An 18,135-nucleotide genomic window follows, 5' to 3' on the forward strand; every position below is an offset into this window, starting at 1 on the left:
TTTTTTATTGATTTGAAACATGATATTACCCCTAGTTACTCGCTATCACTAGAATCATCATCGCGGCTTCTCTTCTTCCCTCCCTTCTTGACCGGCTCCTTCTGCTTCACTTCAAAGACATACATCCGAGCCTCCCGATCCTCTCCCTTCCATCCGCCGCGCTCCCCATCCTTTCCTTCAATATGCCCTACCGTTCTCGCATGAGAATAGCCCTCATAAGAAGTCCAAGGAAACCGGAAACTAGTCACAACAACCAGCCCCGCATGCCTCGCCAAATCCCTAATATTCCAAAGCGTATATGGCTCACCCTCGAACAGAGTAACAAGGATCTGACCAGGCCCAGTCCGGAATCCCTTCCCGGTAGTATCATCGTCTTTTCCTAGCTCCTGGCCCTCTCCTCCTTCCTCATCCTCATCCTCATCTTCTTCTTCACTCTCCTCTCCATCTGCATACACCCACTCATCATCATCAGCATCCATAAGCGGCGGCGGCTTCGAAACAAGCGGTATACACGCCTTGAAGAATGCAACCAGCAGCTCCTGATTCGAACGAACCTGTCGGTTCACATCCGTAGAAAGCCCACCCACATGCGGGAAATTGAAGCAGATCACATCCCACGCCCCACCGGGCTGGTACGGTGGTCCTGCTGGCTCGTCTTTCTGGTACCAGGCTGGTCTCTTGCGCTCGCGGCGTGCGAATCCTGTGCGGATTTCCTTGCCGCCGCCTGCCGGAGCGCCGAGTTTGCGCGCGTCCACCGAGAAGACGACTTTGGGGGTTTGCTGGTTGGGATTGGCACTGGGGTTGGGGTTGGTTGAGTCCTGGTCTTCGGATTTGCTTTCTTCTGGCTGGTTTTCGGTCTCGTTGCTTGCTAGTTTTGACTTTGCTGATGCGCTCAGGATATCTGAGACGTTCTGAGGAGCTTGCGGGTACTTGTTGTATAGCACTTCTTTGGAATCGTAGCATGTGGCGCATAGGTTGCGGCACTTGTATTGTTTTGCAAGAGAACGGGCGAATGAGAAGTCACCTGGTTGCTGTTAGAATTTATGTTTCCAGGTGTAATAGATAAATCGGTGTTGAAGCGTGTTACATGATCTTGTTCTTATACAGGAATGCATATTGGTTCCAATCTCGTATATCACAGTAAAAGTGCTCTGGGTATAGACTCCATGGGAAAATATACATATATAGCTTAATTGCAACCAAATTCTTGCATAGAATGAAGAACGCAGCGCAATCATGTCAACTAAATCAGAAGAAAAGCTCACCTTCACCAATAAGGAGGATTCGATCCTTCCTTAAAAACGGCACGATAGGTCTCTGGTTCGCCTGCATGGAGGCTTTCTTAGGTGGGTTGGCATTACCACTTCCCTGCTTTTGCCCATTGCCATGCTGCTGTCCCTTGGCAGGGTTGGAAGACGGGCCAGATGGTTTGCCTGGTCCGCGAGCGCGCGGCGGAGGGGCATTTTTGACTTTCTTGTTATTGCGAGGCATGACTGAAGGCGAAGAAAAAGGAGTTCACTTTCAAAAAGGAAGTTATATGAACTTGTATGAAACAAATACGGAGCTGTCACCTGTGTCTGCGACTGGAAGATGATGCAGAAGAAAAGCGCCCCGGATAATCAAATATCCGAAGTATATAACGACTTCAATCTTCTACCGCCCTTTGGTTTGATTTTGTTATTTTAGTCCAACCCAAACTTGAAAATTTGGTTTGCATTAATTCTCTCTAGACATACCACTGGAAATAACTCAAGGTAGAAGTACATATCACGTGATATATATAGTTGGTACCTAAGACATGCAGTATATAGAGGGCTGTCACGTGAGTCAATGTAGCAGGGCAGAACGCGACTCCCTAGTAACGTCACTACCAAATTTTTCGACCTCAGATCGGACCGAGGATCTAATTTTTGTACCTTTTGGGTAATATGAATGTATGGCATTCTAATTGTTAGATATATTCGAATGATACAAAAGGAAGATATGGTCAAGTGAAGCTAAACGACTCGTGATATCAACCTCATGAACAGACCTATCCAGCAACTTCCAAGTCCAAGATCATGGAACATAGAAGAAAATAACCGGAGGAATAAGTCATATTATTTATAGAAAAACGTTCTATTAGAAAAAACAAACAGAGCACGGCATAGCTATATACATTGAACAAGACAGGCAAGGATGGATGCTATGACCGCATGTCAAAACAAGGTTAGAATTAAATCATACTGTAGACCAAGAGCAGGGGGTCAGGGGAAACCGCAAAAAGGAGTCTGTTTTCCTTCGGGGAGGAGAGAATAACAGAAAAGAAGAGAGAAAAAGGAATCAAACACCAACACCGACCAAAGTGATCGCAGGATTTCCCAATCAGACCAGAAAACACCCTTGAATTTGGCTGCAATGAAACGTGAATCATAATGTCACATGCAAAGGAGCACCGTGGACGCGGTTGACTTTTTGTATACACACTGACCAGTCAGATGCATATTGCCATTCCAAGCCTTAGGAGCGCAGGGAGTCTCTCATGCTCTGGCTGCTGGCACTGACTGGAGTGGGGAGAACACCGGTACGGGGCTTAGAGTTTTGCTTGATCTTGGCCACGGCGTAGACAATACCGCTGACGAAGCCAACAGCGATGGCGGAAACACTGGGGAAGGTGACTGGCGCATCGAAGAAGACGAGACCGGACACGGCGATAGGCAGCTTGTTGAGAGCGCCAACCATAGAGTATGTGGTGGAGGAGGTAGTGCGGACACACCATGCGGATGTGTAAGAGATGAAGACAGAGGAAGCACCGGACAGAACCATGGCGAAGAAGATACCCTCACGGTTGGCCTCGGGGAAGTTGCGGGCGAGGTTGGCGGATGACCAGTCCTCGACAAGCAGGGTAAGGACGATCAAGACGGGGATAGAAAGGAGGTTGTTGTAGAACATGGCTGGAGAGAAGATCATGTTAGCAAACAATTGAAACAAGCGTAGAAGAATCACATACTGTCGAAATCCTTGAAGTTGGTCAACTTGATGCGCTTGCGCATGCCCAGGACATAGGAAGAGGTGCACAGGCAGTTGATCAACATCCAGACGTATCCGGCGTTCAGGGTGGAGACCTTGCTAGAGGTGTCACCGGTGCTCTCCACGGCATGCTTGATATCAGCCCAGGCGGCAATGAGCGAACTGACAACCATCAGACCGAAGGAGAACAGAGTAAGGTTAGTGACCGAGCCACCAAACCAGAGAACCTCTCCATAGGCAATCAGGATAATGGTCAAGTTCTTGAAGATGGTGTAGACTGGGATTGAGAGGAACTGAAGGGCCTTGGAACCAGTGTAGATCATGCCGATCAGCAGGAGCGTAATCGGGAACCCTAATATGGAATCGTGTCAGCTGGGATATCTCTTAGCTTGCGATAATCGGAGTCCATACACTTTTTGGCCTCATCGGAGTTGAAATCACGGTAGGTGATAAGACCCATAGACTTGCATGTTTGAATTGCCGCAATGCAGACCAAAGACTGTTGATATTAGCAATTCGCCTCGGATCAAGACTGCTAGATCCAATCCACCACATACCTGGATACAGAGCAAGAGGAAGTTCAGATTGAAGTCCAAGCCCGACAGAACATACTTGTTCATCACGGTCATCATAATTGACGAACCACAGTATGCCAAAACGGGAAAAGCGGGGTTGTTGGTTATGGCGGGATTGGCGCGCGGCGAGGGAGTCGGCGGCGGCGCAGCCTCGAACTCCTTCCCTTGATCGATCTTGTTCATGTCGACGGTGTAGTCGTCGGATTTCTTGCCTTCAGCCATGTTGAGTGAATGGTCGCAAATAGGGGGGCGGGGAATTGTGTTATCGGCTGTTTCTTGAAAGAGGAAGGAACTGAAATGACAGATAGCACCCAGAATATATCTAGGGGAGTCGAGGAACAAAAGGAGTTGTTCGAGGAGGTGACCAAAGAAAAAAAGGCCAAAGGAGGTTCAGAATTCGCGGCCGGAAACAGACACGTCCTTACCTAAGCAAGGCGTTAGGGGCTGCTGACTCAGGATTTTATTTATAGACCGATAACTAGATGTACTATTGCATTAGAACCATACGGAGTACGAGTACATTGGTAGTCTATTGATACTGATAGTTAGGGATTGAAAACGCTCAATTATGTCAATTACATGATATACGATCTAACTACGTAGTTGGCAGTTGTACCTTTGGACTTACATATTATGGCTACGTGCATAAAGTATAACGTCTTAAAGAATATACAAAAATTGGTCCACTAACTAAAGGACAAGAATTAATGAAATACGTACCTCATCCCAATCGCAGACTATAAAAGCCCCGAGAACAAATTTATAAAACTGTTCACGCGTCCGTACCGAGCCCATATACCAGTGGAGCTGCTCCCGACCTTCCAACCTCAACTCTCCTAACCACACACTCCCCTAAAAATCCCAATCCATACCTTCACATTGGGACATTGGGCTCAAAAGCCAAACCAAACAGAAGAGTCGCCCCAAACCCACCAAAACAACAAAAAAACAACCAAATCCCCAACCACCCCCCGCACTTTCCCCCAAAATGCCCGACTCAGACGACGAAGCCCTCTTCGCCGCCCTCGAAAACGAAGATGACACCCTCTACCGCGACCAACGCATCCACCAACTAAACGCCGAGCTCGCAGCCACAAAAAACAACCACTCCGCACGGGCAACAAGCGGCAACACAGGCCTCATCCAAAACGAAGTCTACCCAACACTCTCGTCGGACCAGTCCGTGCTAGACTTCACGACGCGTACGAGCAGGTGTCTGGTGCACTTTGCGCACCCTGATTTTGCGCGGTGCGCAGTTATGGATATGAGGCTTGGCGAGCTGGCGAATGTGCACTACGAGGTTTCGTTTGCGCGGGTGGATGTGCGTAACACGCCGTTTATTGCGCAGAAACTGGGGATCAAGGTGTTGCCTTGTGTTATTGGGTTCAAGGATGGAGTTGGGGTCGATCGGATTGTTGGGTTTGAGGGACTTGATGCTAGGGGCTTTGATGGGGTTGAAGGGTTTGATGTGAAAGTCTTGGAGAAGAGGTTGGTCTTTAAGGGCATTCTGTTGGCGGCGAAGATTGGGGGTGGGGAGGAGGACGAGGATGTGAGGGAGGAGGAGGATAGTGATGACGGTGCTGGTGGGAGAGGATTTGGGAGGAAGAAGGGGAGACGTGGGATTCGGGACTCTAACCCCAATGTGAGAAACCGAGGTGACGACGACGATGACGACTGGGATTAGTAGTCGATTAAGGATCTTGTTTCTTGAAGGTTATACCCGGATATTGGAATGTTCATTCATGATTTCTGTATATTAATGGATTGATGACCCAGATTTATGTTCATAGTTGGATGTTTAGTAGCATACCCATGCCATATATCCATATACCGAGACTTATACAAGCTGTAAAGTAACCACCTGGCACCTTGAAAACCTCAACTGGCACTATGTGTACAGCATATGCCACGGGAGTAAGTCTTGGGCAACTTGAGATTAAGATTGAATAATCAAAGTAAATGGGATTGGAGCGAGACACGAAAGGCCAAGGCAGACTGTCATCATAGAATTACAGGCAAAAAAATATCAAAGACCGTAAACACAGAGCCATCTCGACGGCAAAGGAAACCAAAACGAAAAGAAAAAAGCAGAAATGGAGCAAAACAGCACCCTAGAGTTACAACAAATGCCGTGGAACCGAGGCCAGAAGAAGAACAGGGGGGAATTCTATACATAGAAGCAGAAGTAGAAACAGACGCAAAGCAGAACGTTGTCGCGCATCCATAAGTTGCACATTGAATGCCGGGTGCCCTTGAAAAACCGAGACTCGAGAGAAGCCGGAACTGGCCGGACTCAAAAAGCAAGGCTTATTCTAAATAGCCACGTTCTTCATTTCGCCAAGGATCTCCGACTCAATGGCGGTTGAGGACTCCGCGGAGTCGGTTTTCTCGGATTCCTTAAGTTCTTTGGGCTTGGAGAACCCTTCGTTCTCCTTATTGGAGATTTGCGGGGTTACAATCTCCATGAGATCTTCAGTCTGAGGTTCTTTGTTTTCCTTGGTGTCTTCGGAGATTGTGGGTCCTGCAGTGACAACGGGACTTGTGGTCTCCTCAGTCACGCGTGCAAGAGGGCTCGACACGCCGAATGGCGTCTTGGGGCTCTGGGAATTTCCACCCTTGGAGAAACGGTGCGGCGAGCGGCCGCGTTCTTCGGCGCGCGTGGGGCTGCCGTAGGGGGACTCGCGACTGCTGGACCGATTGCCTGAAGCGCTCACACCCAGACCATTGGGTACGGGGCCCTTCCGGCGAGGTACACGGCGGCCATACTTCTGATCAGTCCTCCAGCGCAAGATATCCAGGTATGGGGGCTCCACATTTTGGGTCTTGAATTGCTTCAACTTCAGCTCATTCGTCTCCTCGTCAACAATGACGTCGCCGCTGCACAGATCGTCGGCGAGAGTCGCGAGGAAGCTAGACCACGACCGGGCAACCACGTATTTGCAGTCGTAATCCCGGCCGAAAATAATCACCTGGCCCCATTTTCCAGCGGGGCCGGGTGCCAGATCAATGGCCAGGTTGTTGCCGCCCCAATCACGGGCGAGGGGAATCCAAGCGGGATGTGAGTAGGCCTTCTGAACTGCACCAGGAGGCTGGGAGTCCTGACGGTCGAGCAGTTCTGATTGCCACATTGTGGATGAGGGTTGCTGAGACGGACCGGCCGCGGAGGAGCTTGCTGCAGAGCTGGGTGCGGGTGGTATAGTTGCGTTGCTGAGATATTCGTCGTTGACCTTTCTCCAGTTCCGCCATTCCTGAACGATCTCCTCGCAGTCGAGTAGCATAGCGCTGAAGATGACACCGGTGGGTAGGCCGCCACGTTCTTGACCGTCATGGACCATTAACGATTCCCGCACCTCCAATGGCAGACTGCAGTCGAGTTCGTGCTCCAATTCGTTAATATCGTTTTGGGTACATCCTTCACCGAGCTGATCAAGGAGTTCCTCATAATTGTGTTCTAACCAGCGCTCGATCTTCCTCCAGGAGTGAGCGACCGGTGGCGGCGGTGGTGCTCCGTCGTGGAAACTTTGCATCTGAATCTCCGGTGCACCCTCACCTTGGTCGTTCGATCGTCTCTTCTGAGATGCGACGGATCTCATCCCTGGTGAGTAGGGATGGGTGGGGGAGCCCAAGTCGTCGGAGCCATTCCATTCGGATGCTTGTGCCCTTGCAGATCCTTTTGTGGGCTCGTCATCATAGGGGTTGGAGAGATCTGGGCGAGACTCGATTGCGCTAGTTGCGACAGATGTGAGCGGCTCATGGCGACTTTGGCTGAGAGGGACGTGTCCCCCGGTACGGTAGGGGGAGTCGTGGGAGGCATGCCGGTCATAGGAGGTCATGGTATGCCAAAAGGACCGCCATGTCGAGTTCAACCTGCATCACGTCAGTAAACATAAACCTTCGAAGGGTGTCTAGAGTCTAGACATCCAAAGGTAGACTAACATATTCGCCATGGTGTCACAGTAGGGAAAAAAAACAGGGCGCAGGGGGGTTAAAACCGGTATTTAGGTCGCGAAAGCGGTCATTGGAGACGGGAAGAACGTGTCCCGACGCGGGAATGATCAATAGAGAATTCAAACTTCAAAGAGAGAACGCTGAGAGAAGGGAGAAAGGAGTTGTTGAAAAAGTGAAGATGTGAAGATGTGGTAGGGGCAAGGGAAGTCCAGAATCCTGAATTAGGTAAGGAAGGAGAAAAGGTGGAGGGGGGAAGATATGGAGATTATTTATGTGTCTGTTTTTATTTTTCTTGGAAACACAAGGGTTTTGAAAAAAGCCTTGGAATAATATATAGGATCTCCTTTCAATCTCAATATACTTACTGAGTCCTTTGCTTCAGTTGTTATGATATGACTCTATTCCACCAAACCCCTGGCCGCATCCAGCGAAGCCTCGACGCTGTGGTATGTAGATCCTTTTGATATGATGTCGATAATCCATCATAAGCTTTTGAATGCAACAATAATGGGGTATCTTGCCAAGTATGTGTGTTTTAGTACTTTGCTGCATTCAGTCTTCAATACATGCCTTCCAGGCTGGATACAATTACACGTGGGCAGTCTGTATCTGAATGCCATTGTCCGAGCCGCCAAAGCAATGAAAATTAGAGATCCCCAACTCCCGTCTGATATGTGTGGGCAAGGTTGGGCCAAAGAAGCGGAGTACATATACAGAAATAGGAACACAGAATAGGAGAGTTTGGAGTGCCGAGTTCGGGTTGCCTTGACTGCCCCCTAAGAAACCACGGAATACAGCCGAGGGCGAAATTGATATAAAATTAGTCGCGGCTGGGTGGATCTCGGGGAAAACAAATGTGGCTGACGAATAGGAGTCGTTAGGGTTGACAATAGGGGGAAGAGTCCACGTTTCAAAAAAAAAAAAGAACTATTATATACGAATGTACAATGTACAATATAGGATACATTAACATATTAAGCCTGCGAAACTATTCAGTGATACCACGATGTAGATCCCTCTTATTGAATTAAAATATCCATAGGAAGAACCCTGGGGGATATTAGGATCCGCACTGGGTTCAACTTCTCATAGGCTAGACTCCACATCGGAATTAGGAAAGCTGCCAATTTTGATTCGTTTCAAACGATGTGGCTAGTTCAGGGCTTGGTGCAATCTTGGTCTTGGCATTCAGGCACATAGTATGTTGTAGTCGTTGACCCTTTGTTATTCCCTTAGCTTGATACGGAGTACGGAGTATATCTTTATACCCGATGATACTATCCCTCCTATACTCCTATACCTCCGAATATGAGTAGAGGCTCTTCGGCCGGTGGAACATCGACCAGTAGCTTAGGGAACACCGGTCAACACTTATACCAAGTTCTCATCTTCACAACAACCAGTATTTAGAGCCGACGCCAATATCATCGTGAGCCCTGAGTGAGCATCTCATTCATAGTCACGATACTAGTGCATGTTTTCCATTAGCCTCTGGATTTGCCAATTTTTCTGTTCCTATCCCCCAACTCGCCTTTCATCTTCCTAGCCCCTAACCCCCACACCAGCCGGGCTTGGTTTACCCTTTTGATCAAATCACCTCTCTTTGGAGAGCGTTGTCTTCTCGTGCAACCTTCCCCGAGCTCGGACTTACCTGGCTATACTTCTTCAGCATACACACACACCTTGGAAAAGTCCGATATGATTACACTCCTCGTGTCAGTTGGATACTTCACGACACAATGTCTGGGTCAAGCCGTAAGCTCATATTATTGACTTATAAGTTCCAAATCTAATTGTACCGAATAACAGTCATTGAGCCAAATCGATGGGAGGAGATTGTCGACCTTCCCCGACGCCTGTTCGAATGGTGTGCTTGGCCAAAAGACACTCAATCCGACCCCGTATCGGCAGATTGGCTGATGGGGCTCTGGATCAAAATTCCAGCTGGGTCATTTCTTACGGCGAGAATACTTTGGAAGCATGTACCCGTGGAAGATCTCGTAGACCAGTCTGAGGGTGAAATGCTCGAACTCCCACCAGACGTGAGAAAAAAGGCCATGGATTGCTGTCTGCAGTTCCGTCAGTTCGTGACATACTGTACCGACATCGAGGATTATGGTGGAACTAAGCCCAAGGATTGGGATTGGGATAGGTTCGATCTTGGTCCATTCTTAACCATTCGCAGCCTCCAATTCACAATTCGCCGGGATAAAGAGAGACTAAACGAGTCTGACGATACTCCTTCACTAGGAGCCATAAACCACCTGTAAACGCTTCGGACACGCGAAAAGATGAAGAGATGCGGGAAGCCCAAGACGTGACCAGCGACCCTATGTCTACTGATTTAATGTGAGAGATATATTGGAGATTGAAGAAGCTAAGCTATGAAATTAAGAAATTTGACAAGTTGGCTACTTGAGAAAGCTAAAAGTTAGACGCTGAGTTCTGATAGGAAGAACCATGATCCATTCAATCCAGCAAGAGGGTATTTATACCCTCGAGGCTAATAAGCAAACTGCTCAGTCTGCAAGCAAACAAGTTTGAACAATCAAGCATTAATGGGATGATCCAACAAGTTTTGACGATCTTCAAGCCCCTTTTTGCTAGTATCTCCTTGTACAACTGGCCACGCCCATTTTAACATTCTATCAATCGTGTCATAGTATTTAGGCAAGTCGATGATGTCAAAGTAGTTTTTCTCAGGTGGGGGCTCGACTGCGAATGGTGTAAAATCCACGACCCCGGTAAACTGAACCCTCAACCTACCATCAAAATAAGCATAGAGGAGGCGGCAAGGCCCATACAAATCGAACTGTTTTCCGCCTAGAAGAGGCCAATCTCTACTATACGGCCGTAACAGGTATACACAATACCCAATATATAGATCTATTGAGACTTCCTCATCTCGGAATACGACAGTATCTCCTTCGTCAGATAGGGTATCCCTAGGACATAGACGTAATTAACTTACGTGCTGCGTTAGTAGGTATCACGACTCCATCGGTATAAAGTAACATCTCCTCAGCCACGTGCCCAGTCATATTCAGTAATAAAGAACGAGAGGCTGTCATAGCGGAATCGCAAGAATGGAATGAGTCTGAACAGCTGCTGTCCCAGATAAGAGAATACCTCGGTATAGACCTGGAAGGTGGGACCGAGCTAGATAATGTGGAGAGAGCGGTGGAGGGCAATCGACAATTTCGTATGGAAATGCTACGGCAAGCAGAAGTGGACGAGCGGGAGATTTGTTGGCGAAACTGGCCGTATAAGGATGATGAAGATGTGAAGATGACAGCATGCCTCCTGAGATCTAACTTTTGATGAGAATAGTATGCTTATTCATCTCGGTGGTTGGTATGCCTAGTCAGTAACGCTAGATCCTCCTGAAGGATCTAGAGTTACCTGATATATTTACATACAGGAGATATTGTTTTGGGTAGTATGTACGGAGTAGGTTTATCTACAATGTCTTGGCGTCTTGGCATGAACCAAGAGGCTACAAAGTGATTCCCGGGGAATTCAACGAGGCTTATCATATGTACACACGGAGTCCGTCCACGGTACCATAAAGGAAAACGGTCGTTAGTTATATGTACTATATATTACAGTCTCGGTAATTCAAAAGTATACCCATTTGCTTTCACGCACTATTATAGTACTACAAACATAGTGGTTTTCGCGGTATAGCATCTACATAGTATAGTTAGAGATGGAAAATCCAGTATGTTCTTACGATTCTAATATTGTCCTAGTATGCATATAACCAAACAGGGCTGAGATATCTAATCTGCAAGAATATCCATAGCGTCAGATCTACTAGACTACTACCATGTACGACTACTTGCACTCCATAATCGGATCCAAAACCTGACCAGTGATAATTATCAGATTGAGGGACGAGCACAAAACCACACCGATGTGGACTAGTCAGATATCCAGAAAAATGCAATCCCCATGAAACGAGTGGCGAGGATACACCAAGGTACGAAGTGCCACATCAGCCCTAGGTCAGTGTTGAAAGACTGACCGAGGTTGACCGCTACTTCGACCAAACAAAAGAATAGAAGAGTTGAACAGCGAAAAGGCCCAAAATAACAAGGATAAACGAGGTAAAAGGAAAAACAAAGAACAGCAGAATCATGCATTTGTTAGCATCCCTCCATGCCCCAAGCCAAAACCAGGCGCGCCACCACATTTCGGAAAAACCACGACGCCGAACGATGGAGAAAAGGTATAAACCACCTCATCAATTTACCAAGCAGCCAGTGCCGTGCATTATCATCATGGTGAACATTGCGAATATTGCCGCAAGAGACGTATGGAAAGAACAATGAGCACCCTGTCGCGGGAAAGGAAGACTAGAATAAACCAACCGAGGGACCCGAGACCAGTCGAGGATGCCCGTATGAACAGAATGCAAGAAGAAACAGAGTAGATCAAACTGATGCCAGTTAAATAAGGAAACCAAAGAGAAAAAAGAACAAAAGAAACAGGCCATTCATTCAACAAAAGGAGAGGACAGACAATATCATATAGAGAAGATCGTCATGGCAGAAGGGCGATTGTGGAGCTATGCGAAGCTTCGAGTGACCGGAGGTCCCGAGGTATCAAGCTTCAGAACTCGACGAATGTCATTCTCGATTTGCCTGGTGTCTACCACACGAGAAGGAGACGGTGAGCTGACCGGCATTTGAAATGGAGACGCCGCGTGGCTTGGTTGGGGGGAAGCATATCCAGACCGCTGATCCTGGGAGGTTGCCATGTACGGATTACCATACGGCGCCGGGGAACCTCCGTTCGAGGCGCGGTTTGAGACCGGGCCACGATAGGGAGGCATCGAAGGAGGCGGGACGAGGTCAACCTCACGGCGCAGAGGTGAGTGAGAATGGGTGGGGTATTGATACTGAGGACGTCCAGTGTTCTGAGGAATATGCTGCTGTTGCAGCTGTTGATTAGAGAATGAGGAATGAGACAAGGTCAACTGAGGGCCAGACGTGGTTCGCATAGGAGTGGCATAGGGAGGCACATTGGAAGGACGGGGCCCAAAGGATCTAGCATGATCGTGAGAAGCATAAGCCGAGGAAGGCGGCTTCTGCGGGGGTGGATTGAGTAACAGGTGCTTCAGCTCCTCGGTTTTGATTCGTCGCTCCTCCTCAGTCATGTCAGAGGACTGGGAGGTACTCGACGGTCGCAGCGCATTCATACGATCTTGGTAAGAAGGAGCGAAAGAAGGACCAATGTGTAAGTTGCGAGTGTAATCAGAGTTTCCCATTTCAAATGCAAACATGCCATCAGGATTAGGGCGCAAGGCTCTGGGTTCGGTCTGAGGGGACTGAAGGACCTTGTTCACCTCAGGGCTGCTCGTGGACTTCTGGTCTCTGGCTTGCACAGCAGCCTTGAAAAGAAAGTCGAGAGGGGAAGGCTTGGGCTCTTCAGCCTTGAATTGGTTGCTGCGGTTGCGAGGCTTGGACGGAGTCACATCTGGTTCGGGGTCCACCTCCGCATCGTCACTATCGGTCTCGATGGGCGGGACCAAATTGGGATCAGGAGCCGACTTAGAGAAAAAGCTAGGAATGGGTAAAGCAGATGGTGCAGGTGATGCATGGAACGTCGGTCCCGCGTAGGCTGCGCTCGGCTTTGGCTGAGGAGAGGTGACAGCAGGCTGCGTTGGTGTGTATCGGGGACCACTGTTATACCCGTTGCTATGGTATCCAGATGTCGCAGGTGAAGCCTTGCTGTCCCGGGGCTTCTTCCCTGAACGCATTGGCTTCTTCTTTGAGGAGTTGAAGTTGGTTAAAGAATCCACCTGGATGACCCCGGGGCTCATGTTATGCGGTGGGGATGATGGGGGAGTAGAGAGGAGCGCCGGTTTCTGGGCGTGAGGGGTTGTATTCTTCTTCTGAGGACGCCGGTTGTTGCGCGATCCCTTAGGGGTTGGTGGATGAGGAGATTGGGTCGACATGTCGACGGTTGGCTTGAAAAATAGGCAGCCTGGAGAGAGAGGTAAAGAGAAAAGGCAACGCTATGACGAAGCAGTAAAAGGCAGAAGATGCGGAGATTGCAGCAAAATGAGTCAGATCACTGCTCAGCAGGTGTCGACAATATTAAATATGGCAACGCTGGGGAAGCAGAGAAAGTGACGTGTATCAAACTGTGGTAGTGAACGAGTCGCAAGTTGAGTCAAAGCAGACGCTCAAAGGTAAAGATAGACAGTCTATTAAAAGAACTTGTCTACGAAACGGAGAGTGTGACAAAAGGTCAAAAACGAAGATCAACTGGAGACATCTCTAAAGAGGAAAAAAGAAGTAAAGAAGAGGAAGATTGAATCATTGTTGTTGGTTGAAGGGAAAGACCATCGAATGCAGACAAACGAGGAGGGGACTCCGATCCCATCTCGATGACTAATGACGCCACCTGCTTCACGATCTCAAGAACAAACCAAGTCAAACAGAACTATTGACTGCTGGACAGGGTCTCATTGTCGCGTTGTGCATTGAGTACCCTTGGAGATATCTGTTGTTCTAACTCCCCCAAATCAGACCTTGTCCGTTCCATCTCGACGCTCTACACTACAATCACCGCTCAATCACCGCTTTAACCTGGCCATCGGAGCCTCACTTACGTCAGTCACCGTTCTGATCCCCCCACCTCAGCTAGCTTCTGTTGTCTCGCGCCAAGCATTTCAAACCGACCCCATCCAAATTCCGACGAGAATCTCAATATGGCCGACGTGGAGATGAAGGAAGCCGCTACTGGCTCCTCCAAGGGCAAGGCCGTGGTCAAGGCCTCCGATAATGCCGACAAGAAGAAGTTCGAGGTCAAGAAGGTACGCAAAAGATCTACTGTTTGCAGCGACTCATGATACTGACTGGCTATTGTCAAGTGGAACGCTGTTGCCCTGTGGGCTTGGGATATCGTTGTTGACAACTGTGCCATTTGCCGAAACCACATCATGGACTTGTGTACGCTGAAACTACCCCCCGACGCTCTTTTATCTTACAAGCTGACCGACCGATGAAACAGGCATCGAATGCCAGGCCAACCAAGGATCATCAACAACAGAAGAGTGCACTGTTGCCTGGGGTATCTGCAACGTGAGGACCTCCGCATCACCCCATCCGACCATGTGATCATAAACTAATACCTCCGTTTCTATAGCACGCATTCCACTTCCACTGTATATCCAGATGGCTCAAGACCCGCCAGGTCTGCCCCCTAGACAACCGAGACTGGGAGTTCCAGAAATACGGCCGGTAAAGTGGGACCAGGGGTTTCAAAGACACTACACGATACAATTCACGATTTCTGGCTGATGGCCGCATGCGCAATGGCTATAACTTGAACTTTTTTTTTTTTCAAAGACGCTTCTGGATCTTTACGACGGCTAGGGATTGGCGGGCGTTCGAACGATTGATGTGTCGAGCCAGCTCCATAGTTTCCCATTCTCATATTCCGTAGCAGACAAGAAAGCGCTGCCATCCAATGATTATTACGCTTGACAATTTCTCAATAGCTTATTGCACCTTCACCCCGTCCACAGTTATACCCGGAGTTGCCCTCGCGCTTGTTGAACCCAACCACTTCTCTGGGTTACGGTTGTATACCGGCCAGGGCGGGACAACGACGAAAGCTGTGAACAGTGTGCCCGCCAAGCCAGTCCATAACGTAAGGTGAATGTCTTTGTAGATGTATCCGACGAGGAAACTGGCGGCCTGGAGCAGATAAAACAATCGTCAGCTCGCTCTGGTAATACAAAACTCAATATCTGTGCAACATACCCCTGATATAACCAGCAAGATGGTCGACAGTAGGTCTGCTAGACGTTGGCCGTGGAAGTCCTGTTATCAAGATCTTGTTAGCTTCGATGGTCCAAAAGCGCAGAGCAATAGGGGCGGTGCGGCGGAGCGTACGATTTGGCCTTCAATGGCATCTTGAATAGGGGCGAGTAATTCATCCATGATTGAAGCAAGTTAATCAGATTCGAGGTCAACACGCCGGATCCCTTGATCGATGCCGGGCGGCTTATCGCAATGGTGTCATTTGTATTCTGCCATGTCGGACCGCCTTGCTCTCTACAATGTACGAGTCGTACGGAGTGCACGACACTTCGTCAAAGTACGTACACAAAATACGGATCGAAGCTGTAACATAATTTGAACTCAATGATTTTTCCTTGAGAAATTGACCCGATGTTAATCTTGAATCATTACGTGGTTGATCATGATTTCATTCGATATCATCTGCCATCTATCTCTAGAGCCACGGTCCACCGGAGCACTGCTGGTGGGAACCTGGCCTCGAGAAACTCGGCCTACGGTCGTGTACCGGTGTACAAGACCCTGCAAATCCAAACTTAACCCGAATCCAACTTGCCATGTCGGAAGGCTCACATGCACCCTGCAATGCGAGAAGCAAGGAGCGGTGAAACGAGATCTTGATGGCCCATGTGGTGGCGGTTAGGGAAAGATCATCCTTCCCATATCCAACCAAATACGCATTCCCCCGGGTCCCAATGCTGCAATGCTGCCACGTGCTTGTATGTCAAGCGCGGCGAATCGCTGACTCACATGCAGCGATTGTGTTGTGACGACACAAGGCGCCGGTTTTTAATTATAGGTGACAGTTGCGCCATCCTGAGCAGGCTCCAGCAGCTTCCATTGGCACGAGATATTATTGGAAGCGAACTGCGCGATAATGCGGTCAGCAATCTCGGTGAAGTTATCCGTGGCCAGTGCCAGGATGGTAGGTCCTGCACCGGAGAGACAGATTCCTAGCAGACCGGGTTGAGTGGCCGGGGTCATGAATTGGAGAATTTCAGTCAATCCTGGGATCAGCGTCTTGCGATACGGCTGGTGCACCTTATCCTGCATGGCGAGGAAGATCATATCAGGATCCGGCGGGGAACTTCCCAAGGCCGCTGGGAGGAGTGCCGCGCGCTGGAGATTGAAGACCTAGCCGAGGATTAGTCTGGAATCAGATAGTTTATCAATTCTGGACATTCACATACCACGTCCGCTCTCGAGTAGGTCTCCGGGAGTACATTACGGGCGTTGGCAGTAGGCACCACAAAGTCCGGGATAATGGCAATGGCCTTGATCTCCGGGGCCCAATTGAACTTCCTGTAATGACCAATGGCCATGGGTGGCGCGGGGGGTCTGATTCCGGTGTCCACACCACCTGCCGGAGCAGGCAGGACTTCACTGAGGGGGATCTCTTTGCGTGCCACGTCCTCGGGCTTAAGCTCATTCAGATAGGTGCCCACGAACCCACCGAAGAGGGAGGCAGCCACATTATCCGGGTGCCGCTCTGTTCTCACGCGTTAGTAAGATGTACGTACGAATCATGGGAATTTTTTTCCCCCCCCGAGGACTCAAATGAGGGGCACATAGAACACTCGAACCTACCAATCATCAAACAAAAATCGAGTAGTCGTTCCTTGCTCAGACCCAGCTTACCCACCTCATTGCCCAGCATGACACCGGCGACCACCGCAGTACCAGAGGAGCCCAGACCCCGGCCTAACGGGATGGGGTTGGTGATATGCACCTTGGTCTCAACGGGGAAGGCCCGCTGGTCATGACATCTGAGGACATACAGGGCTACACGGGTGATCAGATTGACTTCTGGATCGAGACTGATCTTCTCAACACTCTTGCTTTGGTCCTCATAGGTGATGGCGCAGTTGAAGGGGAGCTGGGATGAGGGTTTGGCCTCGATGGTGACGTGGAGATCCAGATAGAGAGACAATGCCAGGCCGATCACATCGAATCCGGGGCCAATGTTGGCCGAGGAGCAAGGAATCTTGATCACGAAGGAAGTCATGATAAAGATGGCTATACGTTTGTGTGTTACAGGGGTCTAAACACACAAGATGTACAAGATCGTCTGATAGTCCGGTATGTGACTCTGAGAACTCTTGGCGCCACCAAAAAAAGTGGCCGACGTCGGAAACGTAAGTGGAGACCTTTTCTTCATTAATCGACGATTTCTTTTGATTGGATTTGATTGGATTTGTGAGGATGTCAAATCCGATCTCGAATCCGATTGCATATATTCTGCATTGTCGGTGTGTGTTTACCCTATACTTCGTATTCTTGCACATCTGTTCCATGTAGAAAGGCGAAACTTGAGAAAAAGGGGCTATTTTTTTACCGAGATAGATTGCCCTAGAATACTATTGTGTCATATAACCTGAAAATAGCCAAATGCCAAGGGCAACAAAGGTCCAAGGCCAATATGTACTCCCGTAGGATGGTAGTATAGGACCGGGGGGAATGCAAGAAGTCAAAGCCGCATAGATGACATTCGGCATAAAATGCCTCAAGGAATTACTCTTTGAGTACGAAAACTATGTTGTACGGCGTACTCCGTAGAGACAATGATAATAATATGACAGGTTATTTTATAGTCCCTCTTATAGACCTGCTGAAACGGGGGGTACCCGCTTGCAAAATTTTCACCTTTGTTTCTCCCTTTTTCTCGGTCATATCACCTCCTAACCGGGGGGGGGGGGGGGGGGGGGGGGGGGGGGGGGGGGGGGGGGGGGGGGGGGGGGGGGGGGGGGGGGGGGGGGGGGGGGGGGGGGGGGGGGGGGGGGGGATGG

General features: G+C 49.1%; 9 protein-coding genes across 9 annotated transcripts; 3 read left to right on the forward strand and 6 right to left on the reverse strand.

Moving 5' to 3' along the window:
• Positions 1–35: 35 nt before the first annotated feature.
• Positions 36–1,491, reverse strand: LCP9604111_1606 (25S rRNA (uracil2634-N3)-methyltransferase; the record flags this gene model as incomplete). The annotated part of the gene is made up of 2 exons (XM_039068991.1): positions 36–1,024; positions 1,266–1,491. 2 exons carry the CDS (start codon positions 1,489–1,491, stop codon positions 36–38), a joined length of 1,215 nt encoding a protein of 404 aa, XP_038931733.1.
• Positions 1,492–2,499: 1,008 nt separating this feature from the next.
• gmtA (GDP-mannose transporter) lies at positions 2,500–3,806 on the reverse strand (the record flags this gene model as incomplete). Its single annotated transcript, XM_039068992.1, has 4 exons — positions 2,500–2,933; positions 2,990–3,361; positions 3,421–3,508; positions 3,567–3,806. The coding sequence occupies 4 exons, from the start codon at positions 3,804–3,806 to the stop codon at positions 2,500–2,502; spliced, it is 1,134 nt and encodes a 377-aa protein (XP_038931734.1).
• A 766-nt stretch (positions 3,807–4,572) lies between these two features.
• LCP9604111_1608 (thioredoxin domain-containing protein) lies at positions 4,573–5,268 on the forward strand (the record flags this gene model as incomplete). The annotated part of the gene is made up of 1 exon (XM_039068993.1): positions 4,573–5,268. One exon carries the CDS (start codon positions 4,573–4,575, stop codon positions 5,266–5,268), a length of 696 nt encoding a protein of 231 aa, XP_038931735.1.
• A 628-nt stretch (positions 5,269–5,896) lies between these two features.
• LCP9604111_1609 (SMI1/KNR4 family protein) lies at positions 5,897–7,531 on the reverse strand (the record flags this gene model as incomplete). The annotated part of the gene is made up of 2 exons (XM_039068994.1): positions 5,897–7,451; positions 7,521–7,531. 2 exons carry the CDS (start codon positions 7,529–7,531, stop codon positions 5,897–5,899), a joined length of 1,566 nt encoding a protein of 521 aa, XP_038931736.1.
• Positions 7,532–9,271: 1,740 nt separating this feature from the next.
• Positions 9,272–9,802, forward strand: LCP9604111_1610 (uncharacterized protein; the record flags this gene model as incomplete). Its single annotated transcript, XM_039068996.1, has 2 exons — positions 9,272–9,287; positions 9,342–9,802. The coding sequence occupies 2 exons, from the start codon at positions 9,272–9,274 to the stop codon at positions 9,800–9,802; spliced, it is 477 nt and encodes a 158-aa protein (XP_038931737.1).
• Positions 9,803–12,102: 2,300 nt separating this feature from the next.
• On the reverse strand, positions 12,103–13,494 carry LCP9604111_1611 (uncharacterized protein; the record flags this gene model as incomplete). The annotated part of the gene is made up of 1 exon (XM_039068997.1): positions 12,103–13,494. The coding sequence occupies one exon, from the start codon at positions 13,492–13,494 to the stop codon at positions 12,103–12,105; it is 1,392 nt and encodes a 463-aa protein (XP_038931738.1).
• A 759-nt stretch (positions 13,495–14,253) lies between these two features.
• On the forward strand, positions 14,254–14,789 carry LCP9604111_1612 (SCF ubiquitin ligase complex subunit HRT1; the record flags this gene model as incomplete). Its single annotated transcript, XM_039068998.1, has 4 exons — positions 14,254–14,358; positions 14,416–14,494; positions 14,556–14,626; positions 14,691–14,789. 4 exons carry the CDS (start codon positions 14,254–14,256, stop codon positions 14,787–14,789), a joined length of 354 nt encoding a protein of 117 aa, XP_038931739.1.
• Positions 14,790–15,046: 257 nt separating this feature from the next.
• Positions 15,047–15,490, reverse strand: LCP9604111_1613 (signal peptidase complex subunit 1; the record flags this gene model as incomplete). Its single annotated transcript, XM_039068999.1, has 3 exons — positions 15,047–15,244; positions 15,311–15,370; positions 15,443–15,490. 3 exons carry the CDS (start codon positions 15,488–15,490, stop codon positions 15,047–15,049), a joined length of 306 nt encoding a protein of 101 aa, XP_038931740.1.
• Positions 15,491–16,138: 648 nt separating this feature from the next.
• On the reverse strand, positions 16,139–17,354 carry LCP9604111_1614 (homoserine kinase; the record flags this gene model as incomplete). The annotated part of the gene is made up of 3 exons (XM_039069000.1): positions 16,139–16,483; positions 16,540–16,838; positions 16,937–17,354. The coding sequence occupies 3 exons, from the start codon at positions 17,352–17,354 to the stop codon at positions 16,139–16,141; spliced, it is 1,062 nt and encodes a 353-aa protein (XP_038931741.1).
• Positions 17,355–18,135: the final 781 nt, after the last annotated feature.

This window comes from Penicillium roqueforti, assembly GCF_015533775.1.
Source record: "Penicillium roqueforti strain LCP96 04111 chromosome Unknown scaffold_02, whole genome shotgun sequence".
NCBI lineage: Eukaryota > Fungi > Ascomycota > Eurotiomycetes > Eurotiales > Aspergillaceae > Penicillium > Penicillium roqueforti.